The sequence below is a fragment of the Lacerta agilis genome, chromosome 16, assembly GCF_009819535.1.
Source record: "Lacerta agilis isolate rLacAgi1 chromosome 16, rLacAgi1.pri, whole genome shotgun sequence".
NCBI classification, from domain to species: domain Eukaryota; kingdom Metazoa; phylum Chordata; class Lepidosauria; order Squamata; family Lacertidae; genus Lacerta; species Lacerta agilis.
Window position 1 is genome coordinate 14,120,582 of NC_046327.1, and position 20,341 is coordinate 14,140,922.

At 42.6% G+C, this 20,341-nt stretch overlaps 1 protein-coding gene across 5 annotated transcripts in view; it reads right to left on the reverse strand.

Annotated features, from left to right (window-relative positions):
• PALM2AKAP2 (PALM2 and AKAP2 fusion) overlaps positions 1-20,341 on the reverse strand; it is a 238,021-nt gene that overhangs the window by 64,653 nt on the left and 153,027 nt on the right. Inside the window, exon 1 of one of the 5 annotated variants that reach the window (XM_033173330.1) lies at positions 471-500. The exons of the other annotated variants lie outside the window; for them this stretch is intronic. Within the exon in view, the coding sequence (XP_033029221.1) occupies positions 471-485 (15 nt within the window). The 5' untranslated portion in view covers positions 486-500. Of the gene's footprint in view, positions 1-470; positions 501-20,341 lie in introns of those variants that run through there. 5 annotated transcript variants of the gene reach the window in all.

Below are 20,341 nucleotides of genomic sequence, written 5' to 3' on the forward strand. Positions count from 1 at the left end.
GACATGTAACAAAGGCGGCAGGGAAGCCTCCCTGGGAAGAGCATCTAAAAGCAGGGGGAGCCACCACAAAAAGGCCACCCTCCAGACACTCATGGAGGAAGAAGGGTCTCAGATGATGATCACAGGGCCCTGGTTGGTTCATATGGGGAGAAGTGCTGAATAGAGGTATTGCAGCCCTGAGCCATTTAAGGCCTTTAGTATATAAAGTACATAACTACACATGGCAGAGAACAATATCAGTGCTCTAGCTGAGATGGAACTGTGTCGGTTCCTGTTTATTATTATTACTATTTATTGCAAATTCTGACAGTATTAACTTTTTTTTTTTTTTTAAGACAACTGAGAGCTTTCAGAAAGGCAAGTCAGAATGCTACTATTTTCTCCCAAGCTGATGGGAGTAGCAGCCGTACGCTAAGCTTAGCTGTATGCTAAGGAAGCAGCACAAGATAAATGCAAGAAAGTGACGTTACCCTTGTCCAATTCATCTTCAGCGCGCTCCTCTGAGACAGACTGACACCATTTCTTACCCTCTATCTGTCTTTCAGGCACAAAGTACTCAGCACTAATGAATGAATGATTAAGCACCAGCTTGTGCTACCGTTTGCCCTGGATACAGTTACCAGAGCTTTTGCCTGAGCCAAATTCCTGGAGCTCATTTCCTTGGCACTAAATGGCAGTGCAAAGAAATAAACACACACACACTACACACACACACACACTCTAGGGCAAATCTCAAATAATCTAAAACCTGAAACAAACAGGACAGAGATAGGTTAATCCAAGGGTCCCCAAACTAAGGCCTGGGGACCGGATCCGGCCCAATCGCCTTCTAAATCCGGCCTGCAGACGGTCTGGGAATCAGCGTGTTTTTACATGAGTAGAATGTCCCCTTTTATTTAAAATGCATCTCTGGGTTATTTGTGGGGCATAGGAATTAGTTCATCCCCCCCCCCAAAAAAATACAGTCTGGCCCCCCACAAAGTCTGAGGGACAGTGGACCGGCCCCTGCTTAAAAGGTTTGCTGAAGCCTGGGTTAATAAAAGTAAGCATATTCTCCAATCTTTCTATGAGCAGTGAAATTCAAACATGCACATATTTTCATACCCAGGTTCCTATGTGACTGGGAGCCAGAACATCAAAAATAAAATAAAATACATATATGCTTAAGAACATAGGAATATTGGGAACATTATGGTCGTATAGTTCCGTATGTCCTGCACTTTAAGAAGATAATCCATTACCTATTGCCCCTCTGAACACTTAACACACTTCATACATAAAATACAGTATATAGTGTACAACAACAAAGAACCTACAGCACACATGATGAAGTTGCCTGGATGGTTCAGGGTACAGTGTAAATAAAATAATCAAACTAAGCACTAAACAACAACCCCCACCCCCTAAATCAATAGTGTGGAACCAGTCGTCTGGCAGATGAAGTCTAACGCCCATCAGTCCCAACCAGCATGGACAATGGTGTGAGCTGTAGTCCCAACAACATCTGGGGGGCCAACAGACTCCCTCTCCCTGCCCCCCCCCGGCAATGTTTTACGGCAAGTTTTTTTATTGCATGCATTCAGAGCCAGTCTATACATTCACTAGAATAAAGTGGCATTGCTTTTCCTGAACTATACCTTTTCAAGTTGTGTGGGCAGAGTGTTGCACATTTGAAAGCAAAAGGGACCGGGGAGAGGGGACATTCCCTTAAAGCAAAATAGTAGCATGTCAGGGAGAAGGGTTAACATACAAACAGGTACAAAAACCCTGCTTGAAATTCAGAATGGGCTGCACAGTTCCTTATTGACTATGCAGAAAGCAGAACTGTATTCATGACACACTTAGTTCCATGCAGTGTGTAATAACAGATGCATGTTCAGAATCAATTCGTTAACGAGCGCGGGTGTTCCCTTGGGCCAGATTTCATGTTTTAAGGAGCAACTAAAGGGTGCAGTTTGAGCAGGCTCACAGCATCCCCACACCCCCAGCCACCAGAGAGGGGGAACTGTGCGTTTAAATCATGGCTCCAGGCATTGTAACCATTCAACTCTCCATTGCTTCTGCTTTGCCAGCAACTTCAATTAGGATTGACAACAGCTGCTGCTGCTACAGCCAAAGATTGTGACTTAAGATAAGGGCTATTTTCATGGATGGGAGCATTAGAGGCATTAACAGCGGCCTGGGGATCCAGTAATGGAATAATTCCCTTAACAGCTCCATAGCTAGGGCTGGCATTTGTTACATCATTTATTATGGGTGCTTGTTTTCTTGCACTAGCCCAGGCATGTCCAACAGGTAGATCGTGATCTACTGGTAGATCACTGGACGTCTGTGGTAGATCACTGGTAGATCAGTGTTTTTCAACCTTTTTTGGGCAAAGGCACACTTGTTTCATGAAAAAAATCACGAGGCATACCACCATTAGAAAATGTTAAAAAAATTAACTCTGTGACTATATTGACTATATATAAAGTAATTCTCTTGAATAGGAATCAAATAAACACAATTTTTCCCACGGCACACCAGGCAACATCTCGCGGCACACTAGTGTGCCGCGGAACAGTGGTTGAAGAACACTGGATCAGTGGCTCCCCCCAAAGAAGCTAAAAAACTTTGGCTCCCCTAAAAAACTCAACATCTTTGCCCCCCACCCCTAAAATGACCCGACCCACCAAAAACAGGGCTTTCCTTCCTAACACAAGCTCAATGTCGCTTTCCTCCTCAACAACTTTGACCTGAACCCCCCAAAAGGGGGTAGATCACTGCCAGTTTTTAACTCTGTGAGTAGATCGCAGTCTCTTGGAAGTTGGCCACCCCTGCACTAGCCAGTCAGACATGAGGGCAACAGGCAGGTTTGCCAGAATCATTCAGGCCATGTGGCAGTTGCACCAGGACTTTCCTTAACCCACCCTGGTGGCCCAGCCCAGGTCACACATTGGTGGGCATTCAGTTTATTGGAGACTTAAGATTCCAAAAGCATCTATGCTAAGAGTCTTGAAAGGAAAATGCCAGATGTCAGCTCTTGCTTCTTCGTTACCCAAAGCAACTAATCAATCACATATTTTTGAGGGCCATTTCACACATTATGTGGAAGCAAAGCCAGCCAGCCGACAGGAAGACACAGCAGGAAGCCAAAATTGGGCAGATGAACTATGTGATGCAGCACATGGTTGCCACATACACACTTTACTTTTTTAAAAAGTGCACAATTAAAACATGTTGCACTTTGATCATTTAGGCCAAATATTGGAACTATTCCAAATGTATATCTTGAAAGCAAACCTGTAAAGGTGTGTGTGGGGGGGAGTATTACAACAATTATTGACTTTGCAGCTGGAATCTGTGCTGTGTAGCCTAAGTGCCCCGACTTTACCTCCTAGAAGATGTGTTTATGAGGAAAATCCTGCCACTTGTTGATTAGCATTGTTTAAGAATAGCTCTGCTGAGCCAGAGAGGAAGTGCTCTGTTGGTTTCTAAGGAGAGATTCAAGTGAAATATCATCAAAACAAGATAAACCTTGCAGTAGGAACAGATTTCTCAGCACGTAATCCCAACTAGGGATTTCTCCTCCCCTTCAAAAGAGGGGATGGCGGAAAGTATCCTTCTCAAACTCTCTAGATTTAAGTACACTCCCATCATCCCTGCCTGTTAGTCTTGCAATCCTAAACCTATCTACATATGCTGAAATATTATCTCACAGACCTCAAAGAATACCTGAGTACATGTTACTGTGCATAAGATTCTAGCCACAAGCTACAATCATGGACACACTTACGATAGCCACGATGAAAACCCTATTCAGCTACATTAGGATACTTTACCCACAGGTGTACCCACAGGTGCCAATAGGCTGGCACTCTGCCTCACGGTCCAACCACACATACAGACCCTCCAAGTGCCCCTATTTTCCAGGGACAGTCCTGGATTTACAGAAGCAGTCCTGGTTTCTCATCTGATCCCAGAATGTCCCACTTTTCCTACTTTCATGGGAGAAATGTTGGGCGGATATGGAGCTATCTGACCCCCAAGCTACCTGAAGGCAACCCTGTATAGAGGAATATTTTTTTTAAGTTTAATGTTTTGTTATGTTTTTATATATGTTGGAAGCCACCCAGAGTGGGGCAACCTAGTCAAGATGGGTGAAGTATAAATAGTAAAATCACCATAATCAACATCATTGGAGAAATGTTAGAGGATATGTTCGGAGAAAGGCACTTGTATAATTTCTGGCAGAAACCTGAGACTACTTTGGCAGATCAAGGATTCTCAATAATTCACTTCAGGCAATCAGCTCGGACACACAAGGGCAAAAGTTTGGAGAGGGATGGGGGCATGCCTGTCAGCACTAACCCCAAACTCTCCATTAGTGCCTCCTCCACCCTCAATCTTCTCATGTTTAGCACAAAGGACTGGTGAGGTTTTGGAAGGGTGTTCACCTGAATGTGCTTAAAATCCCCCTTTCAATGCCAGGAAACCAGCGTACAATCCCCTCTTCAGACATTTCTGCTTAACACATGAATGTCGCCAAGTGGAGGGAACATGTTTTAAAAGCTACAGACTACGCAGAAACAGTGAAGCTGACAGCAATATAAAGAAATAGAAAGGATGAACTGTTTGTGGAAGAATGGAGGCCCTTTTTGGACTACTTGGAAAAGAACTTAAAACAAATGAAATCGTGGGCAGGGTTCGAGACAGGCTTAGTAGAAGACAAATGATAAAGGAACTGTATTGGAGGGAGTGGGAACAGATGAGAATTTGAAATGGAAATTCAATAAAAATTATATTTGGGGGAGAAAGAGAGTGAAGGGAACATGTCCAGTGCCACTGGGACAGGGATGACTTGAGTGCTCTCATCCCTCTATAAGGGCATATTTACCCTTAAGTAATTTGGCTGAATTTCTGAATTCCTGAAGAGGGCTAACATCCTGGCAGAAAAGAATTCTGACCCAAGCATTTATACACATACAAAAAGGAATACGGTACTGTATTAACAGTTCTCAGCCCTCTAGCCATGTCTTTATCTAAGAAGTTATGGCCTACAAAACCAACACTGTACCATCAAATTAAAACTCATGTTCCATTATTCGAAAGTGTTTCAGAGTTTCACTCTTCTGATGGTTAGAAACTGACCTCTAACCTATATTTATTACAGGAGAGCTTTACCACAGTATCATTATACATTTCCAGCCAAGAAGGGGATGGGCTGTACAACTCATGTAAGAGTCAAATAAACACCTTAAGGTCATATAAACACATTAAGATATCTTTTTCCCCACTTAAATTTATGTTGGCTAATGTCATCATTCAGAGATTATTTTCTTTTGAAATAATCCTGCCCCCTCTCCTGTAAGATCATGATTGTCCCACTTTTTGCATCAATAGGAATTTTGCAACTTTTAGATGGGTCTAGATTCATTAAAGATGATAAAAGGTATAAAAGTTGTGTAACACTGGAGAGAAGCAACAATATTACAAAACACCCCAATGTTTGACATTTTGACAGTAACTCAATGTAGCTCAGCTATTTATATATTACAGTGTTTTGATCTAGATGCCGACCATTGCGAACACACAATAACTTTCCCTATGGCATTATGAAACAAGCTTGAAAGTTTGACAAAATGCAAGTACAGAGTAGGTCAGTACTTTCCAAAGTGTGCATTATAAACCTCTTGTAGAGCAAGTGTCGGGAAGCTGTGGCCCTCCATAAGATGCTAGACTACAACTCCCATCATCCCTGACTATTGGCCATACTCACTGGTGCTCATGTGAGTAAAGGTAAAGGACCCTTGGACCATTAAGTCCAGTCAAAGGTTACTATGGGGTGTGGCACTCATCTTGCTTTCAGGCCAAGGGATCCAGTGTTTGTCCACAGAGAGCTTCTCTGGGTCATGTGGCCAGCATGACTAAACCGTTTCTGGCGCAACGGGACACCGGGACGGAAAAGAGCATACAGAAACACCATTTACCTTCCCGCCTCAGCAGTACCTATTTATCTACTTGCACTGGCATGCTTTCGAACTGTTAGGTTGGCAGGAGCTGGGACAGAGCAACAGGAGCTTACCCTATCACAGGGATTCGAACCACTGACCTTCCCATTGGCAAGCCCAAGAGGCACAGTGGTTTAGACCACAGTGCTACCCGCATCCCTGGTACTCATGTAGGGAGATCATGGGAGCCATACACATGTAGATTTATTTGGAATGTCATTTCTTGCGTAGCCTGAATAATAATGCAGATAACCTATTGTTTCTCAAATGTGATGCCAGAGGGTGGGAGACAGTTGCAAGGCAAACATTTCATGTATTGAACCATTTAGCATTTTATTCTCCTCTGCACAGAAAGGAAATGGGATTTGCTAGTTCCACCTGCTCTCTTGACATTTTCTGCAGCGTAAGTTGGAGGCAGAGCTACACACAAACGAACATAGGAATTTCCAGGTGAAGCAGCAGGAGCTAAAGATTAGTGCTGAACAAAAGCAAAACGTCACACTGAAAATTTAAGTTCGAAAGGAAAATGCCAGGAGCGATATTAACAAGAAATAGTTATATGGTAGTGTTAGAATGGCTGAAAGGCCACACGTCAAGGGAGGGACGAACTAAGACCATGCCTACAATTACAGTTGTTCTCCACACCACACCAAGGCTGGATCTAGACATGTCAAAGAAGCGTTTCAGTTAAACACGTTGCCAAACTTTCGTAAGAGAAATCGGGTTAGCAAAAAGGGAACTCCACAGACCCATCTGGTGTCACAGTGTTGGAATGCATAAACAACACATATAATGCTTTTTTTTCCCTTTGCCCATGTAGCTGAGTCCCAAGAAAAACCCAGTTGTTCCCTGTTAAAAATCCATGGATCTCAGCAACATTTCTGTATGCTAAGGATTTGATTACTTGCAATAAAAATTGTTTGAATTATCTCTGTCTCGTGAGATCACAATTTATTTCTGCCAAGGTATTAATTACATTTACAGAAAAATCCACCCCCCCCCCCGAGCAATGGAAGGCCACTACAGGGACCACAGGTCATCGGCATAGCACATAACTTGCATAGAGAAGGTTCCATGTTCATTCCCTAGCATCTTATTTAAAAGCAACTCAGTTGGCATGGCTGGGAATGGGCTTGACTGAGACACTGGAAAACCAATGTCAGCCAGAGCAGATTTAACAGTGCTGTTTTAGGCATGTTTCTTAAACTTTTGAAGAACTTCTAATTTCTGAACTTTTAAACAGCTTTGTGATTCTGTTCTAAATTAGATTCATAGAATCAAATAACTGTAGAGTTACAATGGATCCCGAGAATCATTTAGTCCATGGTTTCCCAAACTTGGGTCTCCAGTTATTCTTGAACTATAACTCCCATCATCCCTAGTTAGCAGGACCCGTAGTCAGGGATGATGGGAACTGTAGTCAAAAACAGCTGGAGACCCAAGTTTGGGATAACCCTGATCTAATCCAACCCCCTGCAGTGCCGGAATATGCAACTGTCCCATGTGGGGATCGATCTTGCAACCTTGGCATTATCAGCAACATGCTGTAACCAAATGAGCTACCCATGCCATGATTATTATTATTATTATTATTTTTAAAAAAGCTTTTAGTTCTTTTGAACACTCTGTTCTGCCTCTACATGTTAGCATGGAATGGTTGGCAAAGGGATGGAATCTAAATTATGAAAATAAACAATGTGCCAAAAATTAAGCCACAAATTGGTTACTTAAGAGTTGACCAATTCTACCCTAACAAAATAATTGGTGCCGTATCTGTAGACAAAATTAACTGCACTCTAAACATCTTCCACTGCCCTTGAGTTTATGTCTTTGGTATGCAACCTCCTCCTCACCAAAGAGTGGGCAGCTTAAATCTCCATAGGGCAAGCATAATTTTGGATCAGTCTTTCACATTTAATGCTGCCAGTGGAATTATTTGCTTTTTCAATTCCTATGCAAATTTTTAATTAGCATATTCTTAAAGTCACCAAATCTAATTTGATAAAGAATCTTTTCACAGAATTTGAGACTTAAAAGAATAAGCTAGTTAAGTTCATTCAGTATATTTAAAACCGGCGAAAGAAACAGCATTGTATTAACAAAGCAGAAGTGTTCAATAGGACTTGTTTCACATATACAATCCATGTCATAGTTTTCTCTCCTTTGAATATGAATGAGGGTGAATGATATGGGGGTGAATCCTGCCCCCTGCCCCCCCCCGTGCTTTATCTTTCTGTGGAAAAATTTCAGCTTTGTAAGTTCCTTAATAACAATGAAAGAATGACAAATGCAAGTAATAGATTAGGTAAGCTTGGCAGTGTCAAAATTTTAACTTTGTTTACTAAATACAAGAAAAATAAATATGCTAATTTAGATGATTCCTCTAGAATTACCTAGAAGATTTCATGACGCAAATATAAAATTTCCCAGTGCAAAGGAATTCCCCCCCAGTACTGCATCACTGATGAAGGTCAAGCTGGGGTTCATACTTGAAGGACAAAATGAAGTTCCGAATACAGTCATACCTCGGGTTACGGCCGCTTCAGGTTGCATGTCTTCAGGTTGCGCACCGCGCAGAACCCAAAAGTACCGGAATGGGTTACTTCCGGGTTTCGGCGCTCACGCAGAAGCACCAAATCGCAACCCGCTTGTGCGCAGACACAGCGCTCCGGGTTGTGAACGCTGCAGGTTGCGAATGTGCCTCCTGCACAGATCACGTTCGCAACCCGAACGTCCACTGTATCCCCAACAGCTTTCATTCCACTGTGTCAATCTTCAAGGAAGGTGTCACATTAGGATGCATTTCACACTTTCCTTAACCCTCTGAAAATGAGCAAGGTGGGTTGAGCTAGCACTTTTCTATACCATAAATGTTTCACTGTCCATTGGAGTTGCTGCATTTACAGATGAAACAAACAAATGCTGAACCAACTAGCTAAACTGAAAGCCACATCCACTTCCATAAAGCACTGCAAACTTTAAAGGAACTTTAGAATCCTGGTTGTTTATAGAAAACCGAACCATATGCATCCTAATAGATTAGACTGCACACATATAAAAAAAATCAGTGTAGGTATAATAAATCAAGTTAAGATTTAACAATGAAGGAATTCCACTATGCTACTCTGTTAACAAAATGTTGTGAGCTCTAATTGCTCAGATCATACAGTATTGCAGACACTTGTGATTCATTTTTATAAAATTGTTTCTATTTTTTTAAAAATAACTTTTTATTAATTTTCCAATGTTTACTCAATGTCACCACAGTTTTGCCAATTATACAGATTCCAATTAATATCAAAATAATTCCTTTTAATTCCAAATGTATACAATTTAATCAAAGTGGTTTCCCACGCTCCTTGATCAATGTTTTCTGTCCAGTTCTTATATTGCTGTGGTTCATATTTTTTTATTAACATCTAATTACATTTCAGTTGGTATATTAATCATTAATACAACAGCTGCATTTTTTGTGATTACTCTTCAAGCTAATACCTTACCTAACTTTCCATAGGATTTCAAATGAGGTGCTCTAATTATTTTCCTTTTCTCTGCATTTGTCAGTCTGAACATGTCCATTTATAAAGTCTTTGGCTGCCCAATTCTTGACATTCCTCCAATTGCTGCTGTCTCTCAGCGTAACTGGGGCGGGGCTATAATTTATAAAATCATTTATAGGCTGCCTTTTAGGGCACAGCAGACTCAAGGCAGCTCACAAGGTCATAGAAATACAATGCGTACAGAAAGCTAAAACAAAAACAGAAACCCACCCTGATAAATGTCAGCAACATTATCATTTAAAAACATTTGCCTCTTGAAACAAAACAAAACAATACAATACAAATCCCTGCATATATAGAGAGCTATTTTAAGATGGACAGCTTTTCTAAAAAGGGGGAAATCCAAACTTAGCAGAAGTTAGCCCAAAATAAAGGGTTTTTTTTAAAAAAAAACATTTAAACACCTGCTTTAGAGACATGGATAACTTAACCATTTATTGTATATAACTCAATTATCCAACGAGTGGGTCTAAGGGTTGGGATGTGGTTGGTCTCATGAGCCCGTGCTGTTGCGATGTGGAATGTTCTCAGCCTCTCCTACCGGATTCCTTGTACATAGAGTTACATGATCCAATCCGGTCACCAAAACAGTTGCTTCCTGTCGTCACCATCCAAGACTGTGCAAGGAAACACTCACATTTCCTCTAATTCGGTTCCTCCCCTCCACCACCCAAAATCAACAACATCTCATTAATTCTGCATCTGCAGAAGGCCTTTCTTTGGTACTCCACCCAAAACGGAGGAAGCGTTTTATTTGTTTGGGTCACAACAGACACACCCCTTGACAAAAATCATGCTATACTATTTATTTTAAGCAGTACAAAAGGCAGATTTAGTGGCCGTGAGTTGGCTTTTCTATATGTCCAGAGGTTGTGCTAATTAATTGTAGGAAAGTGGTTTCCCACTTAAAGATGACTTGAGGGACCACTACTCAGGGCTGAAAAGATAAGAGAAATCCTGTCTTAATGTGGTGGAAGAGGCCGAAGGGTTACTTCCCTCTCATTGAATAAAGCAACTTTTACATGAAAGTTTCAGAACGCTTACCATTTGATGTTGGCAGTATTCAAGAAGTTGGCATGCAATGGTGCTTCCCTACTGAATTTTGAAATCTGAGAACTGACGCCCACCCACACCCACGTTTCTCACTTGGCAGCTTGATTTTGCAAAACAGCTATCAAATTTCACCTGCCACAACTTAGCAGGTGAACAACAGAGCCACTAACAGAGGTCTAGCTCCCTCTTCATGGAAATATTTTAAGTGGTTTATTAAACCATAGTTTCACGTTTCATCAAAGGCAGGAAATTATACTGTCGTTTAATCTCTTCTTACAAGCCTGAATACCAGAATTAACCAGTGGATTGGGTAACCTGGTTTGGAGTTGGGAGATTGAACCACGGTTCCTCAGGTGAGAAGGTGAAGAAGGCACAATGCGTTTTCTCAGTCTAATAAATCATGCTTTATTGGACTGAGATCAGAGGCAAGTTTCCCAAGTGAGGATCTGATGGAACTGGCACAAATTAAGTCCCAGTAGGACAAAAGTGAACAAATTCTCATGGTTCTAGATTCAGGTAGGTAGCCGTGTTGGTCTGACACAGCTGAAATAAATAAATAAATAAATAAATAAAACTGTCCACGTTAGAGACCAACTAAGTTTGTTCTCTAAGGTGCTACTGGACAATTTTTTAAATTCTCATGGATTGGTAAAGTATCGGGGAAAAGGGAGATACAGGAAGGTTAACTAAAAGAGAAACAAGGCATGGAAGAATTGAAATCAGCCGTGGCAGAAGGAAAGGTACACCTATTAGCATATAAAATTACAATTACACTAATGCAATGTACAGATTTTAACCCAAGATAAGCAATGCACAACAACCTTCAGAGCCATATATTTAACCACAAACTTCTATCGTTAGAAGTTGCCACTCTGATGCCACGTCAGTCAGCTTCAGAGTGGCATCCAGTGCAAGCAACATGTCATACCTAGTTACAACTATAGAAACACACTATGTCAGTGGTTTTCACCCAGTGTGCCGTGGCTCCCAGGGATGCCTTGAATGATGGTCAGGGGTGCCGTTGGCAACACTGGTCTCTGTCCCTCTTTCCTTCTCTCCTTCATCTGATGCCCTCTCATGTCTCTGCCACCTAAAGGCTTGTGTGGCTATTTGTTGCAGCAGCCCTGGCTACAAGCTCCCCAGGCAAATGGTGCCTCTGGGGCTGGCCAGGGGGTGCTGGTTGCCTGGAGCAGAGGCAGCCTTGAAGCAAGCAAGGAAGGAAGCCCAGCCATCCAGTCTGTCAGCCCTTGCTGTTGGGAATGGACAGACAAGTCCCAGGCCCCTGTGTGGCAGTGTGAAGAGGACTCCCAAGGGCCCAGAGGACTCCCAATGAGAGGGGAGAGGAGAGGAGGCTGAGGGAACACTCCACAAGAGGGTGTGTGCTTGAGAAAGGGTGAGGGGCTGCAAGCTCTGCAGGCAAGGGGTGACATAACTGGGCTCCTGAGCCCCACAGGGGTGCTACAGAAAGAATGTAGTTGGTGAAGGGAGCCGTGGAGTCAAAAAGGTTGAAAACCTCTGCACTATGTGGTTCCTCAATGAGTACCAAATGTCAGGAGAGTTAGGCTCTCATCTCCAGCAGCAGGTGTGGGGTGGTGGGGAGAAGGAGCAGCAGCAAGGTGTTAGAGCACCCCCTGAACCCTTCTAAGTGAGCTTGCTGCCCTCAGATAAACTTTCCCAATGCCATTGTTGAAGTGAAGACTTGGTGTCCGTTCAGGCAGCTTCTGTACAAGGAGCAGGGGTGGGAATCTTGTCTGCCTCAGGCAGCAAAATGTTTTGGACTGGCTCTGCCTAACTTACATCTTTCCCTTTTTTGTCATTTTATAACTTAGTATTTCCTTGCTGTACTGTGTGTGTGTGTGTGTGTGTGTGTGTGTGTGCGTGTGTGTGTGTGTGTGTGTGTCGGCAACACTTTTTACTTATTATTTTCATAAGCATGAACTAATGTGCAATTCACGTAAGTGACACATTTGTTAATATCACATTTTTAGCAGAAATTGTTAATACATGTTTAATTTGGTGCTTACAATAAAAATATTGGTACCGTACTTCGGTTTTCAAAACACTCCACTCTTTATTGTTAAACTGCTTAACGTATTGTCTATCCTTAACATATACTCCGAGGCTTCAAAGCACATACATTTCAGTAATCCCCAAGTGCCAGCCGGGCGCAAAAAATAGCAACCAGCCTTTTTTTGAGGTGCATGCCAATCTTCAGGCGCAAAATGAGCTTGGCAATCTGCTATTTTCGAACCCTGGGCCCTGGTGAACTCTCTGCAACAGGATCATGTGTAACTGGGTATTAAGATGAGGAGATGGAATTTAACTGTAATTGGGATACCCCTGTCAAACATCTTAATAAATAAATACATGCATAATGCTAATTATTTCTATTGAAATGCGAATTTATGAAATTCTGGACATTAAAAAGCACAAATACAATATTTAATTGGCACTGGAGCATGAAATAAGTAACCAAACACTCTAAAATTAACAGTAGCATGTGCCCATCCAATTCAAGTGGCTTCTTGGTAAAAAAACAAAAAACAAAAAAAAAACTCCAACCATTCAGCTATAACCATGTTTTGTTTTGTTTTTAAATGCTTTTGGCAAGAATTGTAACCTTAGGAGCTTCAGGCTGAAAACACAAAGCGATATCCCAAGCATAAGCGAGACCTCTCTATTCCTTCCTCCCTCCTCTGCCTTTTCGACAATATTAGATTACAGCTTAGCAACAGCGAGGGTGGAGGAGGAAATTCCTTTATTCTCACCTTCCAAAAATGTCTTTTGTATAATGCATATATTTACTATTGTTTCTTTGAATGGTAGCAACTGTCCCTCCCCCCCCTTCCATAGTAATGAGTTTGGGTTTTTTAGGAGCAGTTCTAGTTTGGAATGGAAGAGATGAGTCTAAGGCAAATACTCGAGGAACAGGAAATTAAACTAGGAATTCAGAATTACTGAACAGTGAGCAGATATTCTGATCAAACAAAAGATAGCTATATAGCCTCTTCCTCATTCCGTGTTCTAAACAACCCTGTGATTAGCAACATGCTGAAGATGCAACTCGGAGCGAAGTCCCTAGCTTGTTTCCAATTCACTTTTATACGTGTATGCCTTTCGTTTTCAGCTTTTTCACATTGAAATGAATGTGGAAAGCCTGTGCATGGAGGAGCTCTATGTATGCCTTGCAGTGCACATGCTACCTCTGGACTGAAATGAAGTATTAAGAGCTTTGTTCTGAGATCTTGCCATGTTGTTTTCCATTACTCCCATTACGTGTCGAGGTCCCCAAACCACCCCTCAAATCTTATATTTATTTTTCCTCAAGACGACACACTATGGCTTATTTTCAGGGGATGTCTTATTTTTAATCACTTCACTGAGGAGACTTTCACTTTCACTTTCTACTGGTCACCTCCAAGCCTCCTTCCCGCTGGAGGAGCCGCCCTCCAGCTGCTGCCCGTCTTCTTAACCGCTGTGCATCAGTACGCTGCATAGCCACGCCTATCCAGGGCAGTCTTAAGGGCGCTGCCAGCGGGGCTGGAGCTGTTGCCAGGAGGCGCCGCGTCCAGCCTCGCCTCTTCCTTGGCACCCTCCAGAACTGCGCCTATCACTATGGCTTATTTTTGGGATATGGCTTATATAGCGCAAATGCTTAGAAATCCTGCTACGGCTTATTTTATGTCTTTTTGGGGGAAACACGGTACTCGTTTGGCCATGCTACCTGGGGCTGATGAGAGTCAAACAACATCTGGAGCACCAAAAGGTTATCCACCCCTGCTATCAGGGTTCTGCTCTGAAAAGATCTGAAGCATCCATTAGGATGTGAAAATACAAAAATGGCTTCAGATAGCCCTGCTTCATATATCCAGTGGGGATGAGCAGATGCTGAATAAGAGGAACAGTCTCTGTGCCCTGCTATGCCACATCTGTGCAATTCTTCCTTTCTTTTTAAATTGCACAAACATAACCTCTGCACAACTGAGCTTCTGTATGGAGATGCCAGTTGCACAAGGAGTTGTCTATCTGGTGGCCAGGAAATGTGTGTATTTTCTTTGCGAGGTTCTGGCGAACCTGACAGCTACGTTGGCTTTGGGACCAATTAACTGGCCGTCTAATTTACTTCAGTGGCCATATTGCCTGTGCGAACCTGGTCCTTGAACTTCCCCACTAGTCTTGCCTGGCATTAGAGGGTATCCTTAGTTTCACTTCAGTATAGAACCATAGCCTTGACTACACATGCAGCAGAAGGAGATGGAAGAATCCTGAAATGCACCAGGGAGAGCGATTATTTTTCAGGTCGCTCTCAGTCTCCACAGTGCCCTTTTTCTAAATTTAACGGGAAAACTGGGGCAAACAGCAGTAATGTGTGAGGTGGATGGAATGGAAATGCTGGCACTCACAGGGACAGAGTAGGGTGGTGGCAAGGTCAGAGGAGCTCCCAGGCTGGCAGCATTGGTGTACTGCAGGTGTGCATCCTGTTTTCACAGTAGCCAATCAGATGCCAACGGGAAGACTACAAGTAGCACATGAGTTCCACCAATGCTGTGTTAGAAACTCAGATATATAAGCTATATTCACACACACACACACACATAAGATATATGACGTGCTCTGGTCCATGGGGTCATGAGGTGATAGCCAAGTTTAAATACATAAAAGGGTGTCATATAGAGGAGGGAGAAAGGTTGTTTTCTGCTGCTCCAGAGAAGCGGACACGGGGCAATGGATTCAAACTACAAGAAAGAAGATTGCACCTAAACATTAGGAAGAACTTCCTGACAGTGAGAGCTGTTCGGCAGTGGAATTTGCTACCAAGGAGTGTGGTGGAGTCTCCTTCTTTGGAGGTCTTTAAGCAGAGGCTTGACAGCCATCTGTCAGGAATGCTTTGATGGTGTTTCCTGCTTGGCAGGGGGTTGGACTGGATGGCCCTTGTGGTCTCTTCCAACTCTAGGATTCTATGAAGAGTCAGACACAACTAAACAACAAATATAAGTTAGGTGCCAAATGGGTCCTTAAACCAATATTATAGCCACCAAAATGGAATGTCTAGTTACCATCTGGGGGCAAGGCGGCTCTAAAGTCTTATTTTTCGAATGTGATTGATTCTCAGAATGTGATTGATTCTCAGTTAAACATCTGGCTAGTTCAGATGACAACCCTGAGCTAGGTTAAGTGCTTTGAGAACTTAAAAGAAGAAAAGTCACTTGATCCAGGGACTGTCCACATATATTGGCCTATTCCGACCTCTTTTTTCTTAATGGTGACTGCTCCTGCTCAGGCAGCACAGAAAAAAGCATTTTGGTTCCAGAAATTCATTCTGACTGTGCAGATAAAATATAACTGACAGAATTTTACAGGGTGGGGTATTAGTGTGTGGAAACAGTCCAGATCCAATGATCCCCAGGCATGAACCTCCAGGTGGTGGAGCTGTCAGGCTCCATCCTGGCACCCAGGCATCTTCACTTGGTTGCAAGTGATCGAAAGCAAGGTGCACAACATGTCTGGTGCCTGGCTAATTTCAAACCCTGGCAACCATTTGTGTCCCCAAGCAACTGGCATTCAGAAGTACAGCATCTTTGATACTAGATGTAGTACACAGCCATCATGACTAGTGGCCACTGACAGACTTTGTCTTAACCCCTTTAAAATCCATCCAAGTTGGGGGCCACCACTGCACCTTCTGGCAGTGACACTTGTAGTTTTAACTAGGCTCTGTGTGAAAAAGTACTTCCATTTTTTTGTGTCTGGAATCTACCAATGTTTGGCTTCATTGGATGACCCTGGGTTCTTGGTACTGTGAGAAAGGGAGAGAAATGTTTCCCTCCCCACTTTCTCTATACCACACATAATACTTTACAGCTCTATCATAAGAGGGGCCTGGTAGATCAAGCCAATGGCCCGTATAGTCCAGCATGCTAGTCTCACAGTGGCCAACCAGATGCCTCTGCAAAGCCCAAAAGCAGGACCAGTGTGCAAGACCACAACCCTCTCTGGTGGTTTCCAAGCAACTGGCATTCTGAAGGATACTGCCAATGGAGGCAGAGCACAACCATCATGGCCAATAGGCACTGAAAGCAGTTACCTCCATGAATTGCTTCCTCCTACTCTTGAATATATCCAAGTGTAAGAAAATCATAGCCTGGGAACCAGGGCTGGATCTGGACACATCAAATAAGTGTTTCAGTTAAACGCTTTGTAAATTTAAACAGGGAAAACAGGTACAGAGTTACAAGACTCCACAGCGCCATCTGGTGGCATGTTATATCGCATATACAGCACATATAAATCACTTTTTCTTTATCGATCTAGCTGAGTCTTCATTATATGGTAGGGGTTGTTGTGATTGTTCTTACTACACTGAAGCATAAAAGGAAAGTTGCAGGTAAAAAGGAATTTGCTGCACAGTCCTAAACATGTCTAATCAGAAGTAAATCCAACTGTGAGGCTTACTCCCGGGTAAGTGGGTTTAGAACTGCATTCTTAGGTGAGATTTCAATCAGGTTCAGGGAACGAGGTTTGCATTCTACTGAAATTTGCAGGTGGTATTTGTTTTTGTTTTTTGTTTTAAAAAACATGTACATAGACTCATGGAATTGTAGAGTTGGAAGAGACAATGAGGGTCTTCTAGTCTATCCCTACAATGCAGGAATATTTCACCCATCATGGGACTCAAACCCAAAACCCTGAGATTAAGAGTCTCACGCTCTACCAACTGAGCTATTCCAGGTTCTTTAAAAGTAATTGTTCTAGACATTTCCATAGCCAGCAACTAAATGTATTACTAAGGTCACATAAAGTAAAACAATTTTGTTATAGTTGTTTTGTTCAGTGTTTGTAGGTAGGAACTGTATTGTTATTTACATTAGCATATACGAGGAAGCTAAATAAACTGGAAGCTATGGTAGACAACATCTAAAAGGAAATAAACAGACGCCGGAACAAAACTGCTCATTTTGTGACTGAAAATGAGTTAATTGCTGGTGTGCCTGAATTGTCTATCTGCAAATCGGTATTTCCAAGGGAATGCTGAAAAGGAAAAATCACAGTGAAAGTGGCAATAGAAGAGATAATTGTGGGTATTGCACTTTGCATGTTACAAAGGCATGTCATTTTCCAGTGAAGCTTGCCATAAATAAAGTATATGCACAGCCTACTAATACAAAGCTGTGCATTCAACTTACGTACTGACTCCCAATGCTGAGACAGCTTTGAAAAAGTAAGATTTAAATTAATGAATCCTTTCCCTGCTTAAAATTTCACACTGAATGGCTAAGGAATCCCAATAGGCTTTATCAGTGACAGAGCAAGAACCTGCCCAACGTGTCCATGGCCCAGAATTAAGTTATCACTTTTGACCATTTTCTTATAATCTGCTTAATTAAGTACTTTCTAGTTTGTGGCAAACCACAGTTTGCCAATGCATCCAAAACAGCAAACCAGGGCTTACATTTTCTGGTTTGCGATCACAGCTTGCAGGCCAAGCACAAACCACAACTCACCAATGCAGGTGTATTGACAAACAAGGAAGTAGCTATTTAAGGCCAGTACAAGGGGAAGAGATGAGGGGGGTGGCATGGGTTCAAGGTTCAGTCATGCAGTGCCTAACCATGGTTTGAAGTTACATGTGAACTTACGCATTATAACAACTTCTTTTATTTATCCCACGGGTAAAGTCCACAGCTCCCTTGATCAACTGCATTCTTTCTCCGGGACCCCTGTGGGTCTCAGGAGCCCAATTATGTCACCCTTTGCCTGCAGAGCTGGCAGCCTCTCGCCATTTTTCAAACACCCTCCATTGTGGAGTGTTCCCTCAGCCTCCTCTCCTCTCCCCTCTCTTTGGGAGTCAAGCTGGGCAACCGCTGCTGTCTCTGAGCTGCCCCCCCCCAATGTCCCAAAGAGAGGTGCCTCCTCACACTGGCCCACAGGGGCCTGCGACTTGTCTGTCCATTCTCAACAGCAAGGGTTGGCAGACCGGCTAGCTGGGCTCACTCACCTGCTTGCTTGCTTACTCGAAGGCCACCTCAGCGCCTGGCAACCAGCACCCCCTGGCCAGCCCCAGAGACACGATTTGCCTGAGGAGCTTGTAGAAAGGGCTGCTGCAACGAACAGCTGCACAGGCATTTGGGAGGCAGAGACGTGAGAGGGCATCAGAGGGGACAGAGGCCAGTGTCAAGGCACCCCAGGGGCCCATGACACACTGGTTGAAAACCACTGCCACAGGGAGTAAGTCACCTGAAGAGAAAACTGTTGCTAGGGCCAAAGAGCTACTATAGCATGATAATTAAAGGACTGAGTTCTGAGGAAGAATGTCCTGGGTTCTAATCTCACACATGCCATGGCAGAAAACCTCAGTTTGCCATTCACTGGGTGACCTCTTAGGCAATGTTCATCTCAGCTTTTCTCTCTTTCTCTCCCTCCCTCCTTCTCATATGCAGTACAGGATAATGACCCTGACCTACCTTACAGGGTTCCTGTAAGGATTACTAAAGTAATGTATATGAAGAAAACTAAATACTATGTAAGCATTATATAAACAGATGCTCAGTATTTTTACTAGGGTTTTTACTACAATTCTACTAGCAGTATTTTTACTGCTACATGTGAATAATCTCTTGAGATGTTCAGGACCTTTGGAAGTTCTTCATATTTCTATCCAGCGTAATAAACATTGACACCCCACCTAATGCTTTCTAGATACACATGAACAAGTCTCTTGTTTTCTATCTCTTCCATCTTTCCATAGTCACATACTCCTTTGGTACGTACTCAACTGATCCCTTCAGTGCCCCTTCCCATCATACAAGCAAAGCAAACTATACTCAAAACTGTCCAGTTTAAGCTGCAATTGAAATTACACACGTTTGAAGGAGAAAAAAAAGTCTGTACATGCTGAACCTATGAACTTGCACAGATTACCTGTGCTATTTAAAGGAATGTGTAAATATGGCTAATTTACTTAGCAGCTCACCTGGATGATCTAAAACAGCAATCAAGACAGATACTTTAAAACCCAACAGGAAACACAACTGTTGTCTTAAAAAAAGAAAGGTGTACCTGGTCTAGTCTTCCAATTACAGAGCAACAACATTAAGGGCAAAAGCATCCTCTGCTAAGCCCCATATCCCCCAAATAGTTCACAAAAGCTTGCAATGAAGCATCACCACCAGTTTCATCACTTGATCTCCACAATTGTCTGAAAGCAATGAAGCCCCATAGTCCAGGAACTAAGCTAGACTAGAAAAGAAAAAGCAATTTACAGTATATGCATTGTATATGCGATATAACATTGTGCCACCAGATGGCGACGTGGAGTCCCGTTTTTCTCTACTGGTTTCTCCTGTTTAAATTTACAACGCTTTAAAACTGAAACACTTCTTTGATGTGTCTAGATCCAGCCCATTAGTTGGGGGGGGGGAGTAGATGTGATATAATTAATTAATATATTTCACTGAATACAGTGGTACCTCGGTTTACAAACTTAATAATAATAATAATAATAATAATAATAATATATTAATTATACCCCGCCCATCTAGCTGGGTTTCCCCAACCACTCTGGGCGGCTTCCAACAGAATATTAAAATACAATAGTCTATTAAATATTAAAAGCTTCCCTAAACAGGGCTGCCTTCAGATGTCTTCTAAAAGTTTGGAAGTTGTTTTTCTCCTTGACATCTGGTGGGAGTGCATTCCACAGGGCAGGTGCCACTACCGAGAAGGCCCTCTGCCTATTCC